This window comes from Canis aureus, chromosome 10, assembly GCF_053574225.1.
Source record: "Canis aureus isolate CA01 chromosome 10, VMU_Caureus_v.1.0, whole genome shotgun sequence".
NCBI lineage: Eukaryota > Metazoa > Chordata > Mammalia > Carnivora > Canidae > Canis > Canis aureus.
Genome location: NC_135620.1, coordinates 2,364,360 through 2,375,791, shown reverse-complemented (window position 1 = coordinate 2,375,791; position 11,432 = coordinate 2,364,360). Strand labels below are relative to the sequence as shown.

At 53.2% G+C, this 11,432-nt stretch overlaps 1 protein-coding gene across 1 annotated transcript in view; it reads right to left on the bottom strand.

The window, feature by feature from the left end:
• Positions 1–2,484: 2,484 nt before the first annotated feature.
• The window catches only part of FLT4 (fms related receptor tyrosine kinase 4), a 39,723-nt gene continuing 30,775 nt past the window's right edge, over positions 2,485–11,432 (bottom strand). The window contains exons 27-31 of the mRNA XM_077911084.1: positions 11,200–11,345; positions 9,779–9,899; positions 8,633–8,718; positions 4,266–4,379; positions 2,485–3,534 (exon numbers count right to left, since the gene is read on the bottom strand). Coding sequence (XP_077767210.1) covers positions 3,429–3,534; positions 4,266–4,379; positions 8,633–8,718; positions 9,779–9,899; positions 11,200–11,345 — 573 coding nt within the window. The 3' untranslated portion in view covers positions 2,485–3,428. The remainder of the gene's footprint in view (positions 3,535–4,265; positions 4,380–8,632; positions 8,719–9,778; positions 9,900–11,199; positions 11,346–11,432) is intronic.

Genomic DNA, 11,432 nt, shown 5'->3' with positions numbered 1-11,432 from the left:
TCCAGGATGCTGCTTTACCTTCCAAATCCACACTTCCCTCTCCGCGGTCACCCTTCAGGATTACCCCCACCCCCGACACCTGCATTATGGCAAACTTTGCCACCTCTGGTCCAGCTCTGGCAGGAAAGTAATAGGGTTTCTATGTCTCCCTGCAGACTGGCTCCAAAGGGCCCGAGGTGCACCCGCCTGCGGCCCAGCATGGGGCCCACTTGCTGCCTGCAGTGGGAGGGCTCCAGGGGCTCCCTAGATAAGGAGCAGCAGATCCACAGAGGGTGCCCACTGACTCCCAGGTCAGCCTCATGCCAGGGCTACACTTCCCCCTGGTAACACCACTTTGACTCAAATCCTTCTCAAGACAGACTTCCCACTGCCCTGGCCTGTTTTCTTCCCCAAAGGCCCACCCTGTCTGGTAAACCTGATGTCGACTAGCGACTCCTTTCCTGCTGAACTTTTTCTTTTCCCTTCTGGGTTTCGGCACTTTCCTGGGCCTGAGGAAGCCAGGAAGAGCCTCGGGTGTGGGTCAGGGTTTGTGTCCTGGCTTGCCCCTGGCACTGTGGCTGCTGGGCTGGGAATGCTCTGGGCTTCCGGTGATGGGGGTGCAGCAGGTCTGGGAACCCACTTTGGTAGAAGACCACATAGGAAAAGCGTTTTTTGTTGCTTTTCCTGCATAACCAATCTGATCAGGGACCCAGCTCACAGCGAGCTCCTCCTCTGCTCCTGTGTCTCCCAGAACATCTTCTCCTCCAGCTCAGAGCCCAGCCTGGGGCAGCCCAGCATCTCTCCTCCCATCTGGGCCCTGCTTCCCAGGAGGCCCCACTCTGCTCCTTCAAGAACTGAAATGTAAGTCAGAGCACATCAGTCCTTCCTCAAAACTTTCCTCTGGCCTTAAAATAAGAGGCCACCTCCTAATTTTGGGCTCCCAGGCCCCATGAGATGCCCCTGCCACTCCTACCCCACCTTCCTTCTGAGCTGAGCCTCGCTACCACTCTTCCTCCCAGGCCGAGCTCTGCCCAGTGTCACTCCTGACAGCATGGACTCTGGCCTGTGAGTTCTGTGGGACTGAGACTCTGTGTGCCCCATGGCCTAGGACGATGTGTGGCTCCCTTGGCTGTCAGATGGGTGTCAAGATGTAACAAACAGCATCAAGGGACACTCCAGTGGGCCTTGGCCCCATGCCCCCTAAAGAAGGTGAGCCACGACTCACAGGAGTGTGGGGCTGGGGCAGAGAGGTTCCCAAGGTGGGAACACACAGATGGGATGCCCCAATGCCCCAGTGTGGACTGAGTTCCCATTCACACTTGGTGCTCTGGGGAGTGAGGCAGGGCTGGGACCTTGTGACACTGAGTACAGCCCTGAGCATTCAGCCAGGTAGGACAGAGGAGCCCAGAAATGCGAGCACAGCCCTGCCAGGAACAGGGCACAGTGGTGCTTTCCTTCATGTGTGGGCAGGCTCTGGGCAACCAGGGAGGCATCCCGATGGCTGACACCCGGATTGACGTATCTCTCCAGGAAAAGTGGCTTCATCCAACCCGTAATGTGATAAAGTTGAAATGCCTAAACCTAATTGGTGTGTGTATTCTTTTCTGTACTCACATTTAGATAAGACTTATTATGGAAGTAACAACAGACCCATCCATACAGGTGCCTTTGTGGGGAGGGGCTCTTCCCACTAGAGTCAAAAATAAAGCCAGGACAGTGGGCATCAGAGCCCAAGGAGGAATGCAGGCACCCAGAAGGTTTCCCAACATCGGAAAGGCCTGGACAGGGCAGGCATAAGGCCTGCCCACAGGGTCTGCTCCCTGGGTGAGGTGTCCCCTGCCTATTTTCCACATCCCTAGGTCCAGCCTGAAGCGAAGTCTAGGGGACATGGCTTGCTCTCCCTTCTGAACCCCTGCTGCTGGGCCACATCCATATGGCTAGTGTCATGCCTCAATCTGCAGCCACCTCTAAGCCAGGCGTTCGCCTGTGATGGGAAATCACACAAGCTCAGCAGGGCAGAGCTGTGGAGGGCCCTGCCACACCTGCCTGGCTGGAACGCCTCAGTCTGGGGGTGACTGAAGCTGGGATCCCAGCTCAGACCTTCCTGACCTCAGAGGCCAGGCACACAATTAACTGGGGAGGTGACCCAGGTGCTCGTGGCACCCCTGTGGGCTGTCCCTGTGTGCAGATGGGGGTGGTCGAAGGCACCTGCTAGGCCCAGTGAAACTCAGGGGCCCGGTGGCAGCGACCCAGCCTGGGCCGTGCTCCCCGGCCATGACTCACGGGTCCTCAGGGCCTGAGGCCACATTTGGCTCTAACAGGCAGGGACAGAGAGCCATGGCCCTTCACATCAGGACAGGTTTGCAGCAGGCCAGGCTGGGGGAGCAAGGCTTCCTGAGCGCCCCCTGCTGGTGGCCTCCGGGGACTGCCGACCCTGTGGGAGGGAGCCTGGAATCCAACCTTCCCGGGCAGCTGAGACTTAGCGGAGAACCCATTCACCGTAACTCAAAGACTGGCATCAAATTTATTATTATCTTTTGTTAAATACTTTAGATATTTTCAGAACATACGGTCTACAAGGCTGTGGTCGGTTTTCTTCCCAGTACAGTTTTGTGTGTGCAGTTACGTGACAGGAAGAGAGGTGACATACGTGGTATGCATGGAGGGAGGGTTCCAGGGCACCGCCCCTGCACCTGCATCATGAACCTTGCTCTTCTGCTTAAGAACAGCCTTGGGATGTCGACCATGTAAACCTGAGACCCCTGTCTCCTGGCCAGGTGACATCAGAGAAGGAGGGCCACTGGAGACAGCGAGGATGTCACACGTGCATTCGACATATCTCAAAGGAACAATACACAGCAGGCAGAGGGGTGGGGGGTTCTGCGGCAAGCCCCTGCTCGCTGCACGGCCGCCTGTCCTGCAAGCGCCTCGTGGCGAGGGTGGAGGGACTGTCCACTTCCGTGGTGCTATCTGGAGAAGGCTCTGTCTCCAGCTGGGAGTAGGGGTAACTGGGCAGTAGGTGCTGCATTGGGGAGGGGACCTGGGCAGAACAGCTCCAGCCTCCAGAGGGCCCTGGGCTGCTCCCTGAGAGAGCAGAGTCTTGGCCGGCCAGGGCACCATCAGGCACAGACCGGGGGGAAGCACGCAGGCACCCCCAGGGCCACAAGAACACCTGCTGACAGCCTCTTGGCACAGAGCAATGTCCCTGGTTCCTCTGGGCCAGCACTAGAGACCTTCCTCAGTGGGTCCACGGTGTTTGCTTCTCAAAAGGCTATTCACAGCTTGGAAGGTGCCTTGGGTGGCAGATCCAGGGGGAAGAACCAGGCATTTCTCAGCTCTGGACCATCAGGTGCTTCTTCCAATTTTGGGCCAGGCAGGTGAGGCCAGAGCAGCTTGTGCTATGTGGGCACCTGACTGGGGCAGGGTTCAGAGGCAAGAATCATCTAAATTCACAAAAACCTTCCCTGGGCCCCCCTCAGACTAAAGTTTAGAAAGAGAAACTCTTCACAGCAGCCCAGTCTCTGAAGTTCTAATGAAAAATCATCTGTGGAAGAGCTGTCAAAAAAAACAAACAAACAAAAACGAACAAACAAAAAAAAAAAAAAAAAAAGAAGAGCTGTCAACACCCAGTGGAGGTACACGGTGACGCCTGGCACTGCACAGACCATGGCCCCCGGGAGGGTGAGCTGTCTGGCCAGGCTCAGGAGAGGACACCCTACCCTCCCAGTTCCTCATCTGTTATTTGAGATGGAAATATGGCACCTGACCTCAGCTTCGGAGAGGCAAGAAAGCCATTTCCACAGGACAGTGGTGTGGGACCTGGAGACCCCAGCCCATGTTGGCTCCACCCCCACCTCTGTTACTCGCAGACCCTCAGTGTCCTCCTCAGAAGATGGGGATCATGCTACCACCCACCATGGTGGGAGGAGGCAATCAGGATGCCCTGTGGATGTGGGGGTGAATGGAATCTGAATCTGGAGGGACGAAGGCCCTGGAGGAGCCACAAGGTGGCCTGGGTCACGTGTGGTGATGGAACCTAGGGGAGCCCCTGGAGCCTGGGTTTGGCTCTTCCTAAGCAGGGAGGAGGAAACACCTCATGGTTCAAGCTGAGGGAGAAGAGTTCTCAGCCTGGGCCTTCAGCCAGGCGTGGCCCCCACCAACTCTTAGACTTGAGGTCTTGGGGGCCTTGCCCAGGACTGACTCAGTAACTGTTGTCGGTGAAAAAGGGAGTGCGGGCCAACGGGGGGCAGTCGCCCTCATCGTGTGGCCCCGCCAGCTCCCCGTACTCGCTGTTGTAGAACACCTGGCCTCCCTGCGCCCCCTGGTCTGGCCGCTGTCGCCACCCCTGGCTGTCGGGGTGCACCCTGGTCATGTCCACATTCCGGCCCGATCCTTTACAGCTGCGGAGACAGGGAAGGTGACGGTCAGTAAGACAAAGAGAAAATGGGGACAAGACCCTGGTTGGGGTCTGGCTGGAATCACCCAAGACAGAGCTGGAGCATCAAGGGAGCCCAGAGACCTTGGGAGCACAGACCTGACTCACATCGAATGGGACTGACGGGAATGTTGGCAAACACGGAAGCTTCCTCTGTCCTGAACCCGGGGGCAGGACAACAGACAACGTCCCCCAGACCCGCTTCTCTCTCAGACTCGCCCATCTCTGTAAATGCACCGAGACTCAGGCCCCCGGGCATCATTCTTGTTCTGCCCTTATCCCCGAACCCTTCACACCCAATCCGGAAGTTCTGCCTGTACTGACTCCAGAATGTGCCCAAGACCCTCTCTGTGTGCCCTGCTTGGCTCCACCTCCAATGCCCTGCACTATCCTGGCCCATCTCCTCTTCTCCCAACCCTGCTTCAGAACCCCTTCCTCCGGAGAATGTCCTTCTCCTCCTGACAGGCCCTCCAATGGCTCTTCGTCACTCTCAGAATGAGCCCTGGGCTTCTTTCTCCCACCTGGGAGGCCCTGCTAAGGCCAGCCGCCACCCTTGCCTCCTCACTGAGGGCCCTAGGATCTCCCTACTTAGCTCTTTCTTTGAGATTACAAAACAAAACAAAACAAAAACAAAAACAAAACATTTACTTATTTACTTGAGAGATAGAGCATGAGTTGGGAGAGGGGTAGCAGGAGAGGGAGAGACAGAATCCTCAAGCGGACTCCCCACTGAATGCAGAGCTGGATCTCAGGATCCTGAGATCATGACCTGAGCTGAAACCAAGAGTTGCATGCTTAAGCAACTGAGCCAGCCAGGCGCCCCATTCTTTGAGATTTTTGAACACATGGCTTTGTTGCTATTAGTTTTGATTTTCCTTTGTATGCTACTAAGCATTGATTTGGCTTTTTTTTCCTTCATAAATGACTCAGCCTTTTTGCCTGAGTTCCCAGAATGTTCATTTTGAAGATCTAACAGTTCAACGAAGATGTGCATCCAAGTCTACTGCTCTGGAGTATTTTTCCCAGACCCTCTTCTGATATGTAGATTCAGTTCTTCTTTCACTTAAGAGGGGCCCTTGAATTACAAGTTTAAAATATTAGTTCTGTTTCACTGCTGGCATCGTGTTTCTTGGAGGCTCCAATTTTACATATCCTGGATCTTTCCTACTCAGCTACTGCATTTACCAACTTTCGGATCTTCCTAACCTCCTTATTTATTTTGGTTTTCTTTTCTTTTTGTCTTTTCATGTTCATCCTCAGTGTCTTTCCCTGGAAGGAAGAATCGATCCTACCTATCGATCCTTGGGTACCCTAATTATATCTACTGATCCTTGGGCATCTCATTTTTGAGGGGATTTGTCTTTTATTTCAATATCTTTCCTTCACACTGGTCATTTCCATCCTAATGGAATTCCATTCTAATTGGAGTTTCTAGTTCCCAGTGCAACTTCTTGTTTAATTATATATTTAAGTCACATTGTAGTATTGTATCCACTTTTCCCTGCTTTTTTTTTTTTTTGTCTTTACACCTACTGAAAAGTTTTCATTCTCATTCTTTTTATTCTTATATGTATAGATAGAGCTTATTTTTTCTGTTCATGATTATTCATGCTGAGGTTTCCTGGACTAGAAATATCTGGTTATCCTATGGAAGGGGGTTGGGAATGTGAATGGTTTCAGAAGCTTCTTCATTTAGGAGTGTTGCATTAGAACCACATCTGTGATATCACATTGAATTTCTTCAACTGCATCCTTCTTTGCAAAGGTTCTATTCATGTCCTGTGTTGTATGGCCACCAGGGACCAACCAGTCACTTTGCTGGGAGTGCCAGGTCCTGCCTGGCTGCTACTGTGCAGCCATGCCAACCTACCACAAGCCCAAGGCTTCTAGGTCTTCCTCTTACCTACACGCTTGGAGGAAATGTCACACTGCAGGGTGTGTGGATCTGCTATACTGCATGGCCACTGAAAGGGACAGATGAGTGACTTAGAAGTGAGGACCCCATGGTAGGGGTTGCTGATCAGTGGTTCACAGGAGACAGGAAAAGAACTAGGCAGGTAGACTCCCTCCTTCTTCTCCCCTACAGCGCCCTCCAAGGCATGTTCTATCCTTGCACCTGTTTGGAGAATGTTCCACCTGCGTGAATGTACCTGCCAGGTGACCTGTTGCACCTCTCAGGGGCTGGTCATATGTTTCCAAGGCAACCTGTGTGGACAATAGGGCTGTTGCTACTCCTGTAGGTGCAGTTTCTGTAATAAATGGTTTCCTTGGGTGTATATCTGTCTTCTGGATTCTTTTTTATTTTATTTATTCATGAGAGACACACAGAGAGAGAGGCAGAGACATAGGCAGGGGGAGAAGTGGGCTCCCTGTGGGGAGCCTGATGCAGGACTTGATCTCAGGACCCTAGGATCACGACCTGAGCCGAAAGCAGACGCTCAACCACTGAGCCACCCAGGTTCCCTTGTCTTCTGGATTCTTACTTTTGGAGGATTCTTATTTTCTGCAACTTTCTTCTTCCTTCACCACTAAGCACTCACTTCCTGCTCACTGGCTGTTCAGAAGCAATGCCTTTACAAGACGGCTGCGTCTGGTGCCTTAGATTTGCCCTGGAGCCCTGCTCTCCTTCACCAGACCTCTGTCTCCTTCATCATCCCCCTGGTTTGTCCCAAGGACCTTGAAACACTTCTCTTTCCCAGGGCAGTCCTTCTCTTTCTCTCCTTCCACCATGACTCAGGTATGGCTCTGCTGGTCCCAGTACTGAGTTCCCTACTTGCACATAAACTCCAGTCTCTCTCCTGCTTATGTCATGGGCATGGGCTCTAAGTGGCCTTGCTCCAAGTACTGTTTTTATGAAGATGTGTGGAGATTAGAATTTAAGTGGCAATCATCCTCTGGCTAACCCTTTTATGGAATTACTGTTTTTTGTTTTTTTGTTTTTTTTTGAGATATAAAATACTGTTTGGTAAAGAAATATTAGCCAGAAACTATTTCCAAAAATGCAATTAGCATTAAACTAGGTTACTAACAGGGATGCCTGGGTGGCTCAGTGGTTGAGCTTCTGCCTTCAGCTCAGGTCATGATCCGGGGCCTGGGATCAAGTCTCATATAGGGCTCCCTGCAGGGAGTCTGCTTCTCCCTCTGACTGTGTCTCTGCCTCTCTCTCTGTGTCTCTCATGAGTAAATAAACTAGGTTACTAACAGAGATCACCTGATAGAATCAATAGAAACAAAAAAAGGAGGTCAAGATGCATGGTGCAGATGCAGTAATTATGGCTGGGTATGTGACCCCCACATCCACCAGCATCCCCAGCTTTGCAAACACATCCTTTGTAGGCAGCTGGGAAAAGAACCCCTACTTGGTTCAGTTGCACAGATCATAAATGCACCTACCAGAAAGGTGAAGAATCACATCAACTATTCTAATGTGATACACATAAATACTTGGGGTCTGGGGTAAAATACTTAATGACAACATCATACAATGATTAATAAACAGCATAGGCAGAGGCCAGGATTTGTTCTGGAAAATTGTGTCAGATGACCCAAAAAAGGGCTCCTGACAAAGGCACAGATCAAGAGTCCCATGCTTTACTGACAGAGGCAGTCAGGTGCCCCATAGGTCCTGTCATTTAAACAGCTATGTGCAAGTTGATTAATTGAGCGAATGGATAGACATGTAACTATAATGTCTATAACTTCATCTATACCTTTAAAAGATTAAACGTTCAGGGATTTTTTTTTGGTGGGGGGGCTAGCTTCTTAGATGAGGGTTTCTCTGTGACTGCATTCTTATCAACATAGGACACCAGCCAACTCCAGGTCACATGATCTGTCTGGCTCCTGCACCATCAAGCTTAAACGTAGTGGGGCCTGGGGATGGTGGTGGTGTCCCCCAGCTGTGGAGGGGTGTGCATGTACGGTGGGCATGGTGATCATACTTGGTTCACAGAGAGGTGGCATCTGAGCATCTGTCAAATGGAAGGGGGTGTAGGGATGAGCAGCAGGTGTGCTGGGCCAGGATGGTGATGGTTAGGGGGCTTCTCTGGGAGGGCTGGTGGCCAAAGGCCTAGAGTTCTAGGGAAGCTTGCTTTGAATACACAGAAAAGCAGTAGGGAGCCATAAAAGGTTTCAGGTGAGTCAGTGATGGGTGCACACAGGCCCAGCCAGCTTCCCCCTCCCGGCCCCCTGCAGGGAAAGAGGCTCTGGATGCCCTACCTGAGCCCGCTTTCTTGTCTGTACCTGCTCTCCAGCTGCTCAAACTCCTCAGAGGCCAGCACCATCCCACTGTCCGTCTGGTTATCCTGTGTACAGAGAACAAGGCCATCTGCTGGCAGCTGCCCCTCAGTCAGGATGGCATGGGTGGCACGGACCCACATGCTGGCCTGACACCTGTCCTGCAGAAAGTGAGCGGAAAGCAGGTGGCCACTCCTCACTGGAGTGCACAGTGAGGGTCACACAGCCCTGCCACGGAGGGGAAACTGAGGCCGGGGATCATGCCTGGCCTGTACTCAGGAGGCGGCAAACCTGGGATAGTGCACACACGCTGAGGAACCTACAAGGTGGCCATGCAAGTGCTCAGGGTTCGGACAGAGCAGGAATACAAGGAGAAACAGGGAGTGCATAGAAAGAATCCAGTGTAAAAAAAATGGTCCTCATGCAGACACATCCCAGGTTTAGTGGGGCTCTGTAATCCTTAGATGGTGAGGGACTTGGCATGGTTCTCCTTTTGAATGACATGGAGGGGAACGGCAGTCCTGTCAGAGCTGGGGCCCCCCCAACATTCTTTGTGTGGTGCTTGGCAACATGAGCCTGGGACCAGCGCTCACTGAGCAGGCCTTTCTGGAGGGAGGCTGTGTGTACTGGCACCAAGCTGAGGATGTATCTGTCCTTTTACGAAATGGATGCAGGGGCTCCAGCCTCATGGTGCCAGGAGAGGCCCACTCTGCTTGACTAGATCTGAGGACACAGCTGTGCCCTGGGCCCCATACCCCGGTTTCCTCCTCTAGGGACACTGTCCCCTTCTCTTTGGCCACATGGCTTGGAGGCCACCAAAGGGAAGCCCTGCCTCGGGCTAATCCAATAATAATCCAACCAATCCTCTGGGTTTCTCTGCTGTGTGGAGGGGAGACCCGGTGTGAGTGAGGTTACAGGAGAAAGCAGTAGAAAGACGGTGGCATTGTAGGGGCACATAGACCCCAACATGCCCGAGGCATAATCTGTGCTTGAAATTTCGAGGGGCAGTTGGTACCCTTTCCTGAGCTGGTTTCCCCTGCTGCACTCGGGAGTCCCTGATAGTTCCTCTTGGCAGAGAAAGCTTAGCCACCCTGATCTGGGGGTGCAGGCGCACCCCACCCCACTTACCACGGAAGCCTTGTAGGTGGTCAGGGTCATGGGAAATTCTTCGAATGTTTTCATCCTGGAGGGGCCCTGGGTCTGAGTCCCTCTGGCTAGGCACCCCGGAAAAGACACACAGTTGTAATATCTGAGGGGAGAAAACAGTGCTGAAGAAATGTGCCCCAGAGAGTTCTCTCTGCCTCTCCTTCTGCTCCTCTCCTCCCAGAAGGACTCCAGGCTGGAGCTATGAGGATAGGGCCTGGATTTGACTGCTGGTCTGGGCTCCTCTCGGGGTCCCCCCTGTGCTGAGCTATCTCCTCTCCTGTGCAAGAGGAGGGACATGGGAGCTGAGGGGTGTGGCATGGAGCTGGTGAGATGTGGGGAGGCTTTCACCCCAGAACGGGCCACTCCGGGCAAGGCAGGCAGTCTGGTGTGTGCAGGACTGTGCATGTGTACGTGTGTGTATGTTCACATTCACATGTGTGCTGGGGTGGCTGGTGGAAGGAGCCTGGTGGGAGCCCGCTGGCTGTTCCTGTCCTGGGACACGAGGGTGGCAGGTCTCAGAGCCCTTCTCTTGGCAACACCAGTGGGAATGTGAACAGCCTTCCTGGAGTGTAAATAGCCATCAGCAAGAGACCTCAGATCCAGAACTCCAGGAACTTAGGCTGCATTCTAAAACCTGAATATCGGGGATCCCTGCGTGGCGCAGCGGTTTAGCGCCTGCCTTTGGCCCAGGGCGCGATCCTGGAGACCCGGGATCGAATCCCATGTCGGGCTCCCGGTGCATGGAGCCTGCTTCTCCCTCTGCCTGTGTCTCTGCCTCTCTCTCTCTCTGTGACTATCATAAATAAATAAAAATTAAAAAAAAAATAAAACCTGAATATCAGGGACGCCTGGGTGCCTCAGTGGTTGAGCATCTGCCTTTGGCTCAGGTTGTGATCTCAGGGTCCTGGGATCGAGTCCTGCACTGGGCTCCCTGCAGGGAGCCTGCTTCTCCCTCTGCCTGTGTCTCTGCCTCTCTCTCTGTGTCTCTTATAAGTAAATAAATAAAATCTTAAAAAAAAAATTCTGAATACTAGTGAGTGGCTGGCCTGCTCTGCTCCCAGGATCCCAGATTTCAAATTGCAGGGAGGGGCTTTCAGGGAGTAGGAGTACCAGAACCAGAGGAGGCTTGCAGGGCAGGGAGAAGATCTGAGGGGGTGCAGAGAAAAGCCAAGGCGCAGGCTACACGGCCTTGGAGGGGCCCCAAGGCTAAGCAGGCCCTCTAGGGAGCCACTGTTCCCAGTACTGTCACTTAAAATCACTGTGTTCTTTGAGTTGGTGTACAATGGCCTCTCAAGTCCTTATAGTTTGCGGTTCCTTGATGACTAGTGAGAATAAAATATACCACGTCCAAACTGCTTTCTCCCTGCCCCAGGGAATCCTGGGATCTGGGCAGGGCGGCTGACCTGGTGGCCAGGCTGTGTGGGTGCAGGCTCAGTGGGCTGTCCTCGATGTCGGCCTTGGCAGCATGCAGGGCCGTGGTGGACGCCTGCAAGAAGCTGCCCTCCTCCAAGCTCTGAGAGCCACAGGGGGCCATGCAGTCCTCATCCTCCTGGAAGGAATGGCAGAGGCCACCAGTATCAGAGACTGCCGTGCCTCCTCAGCCCCCACCCCTGTGCCTGGGACTGCTGGGGCTCCT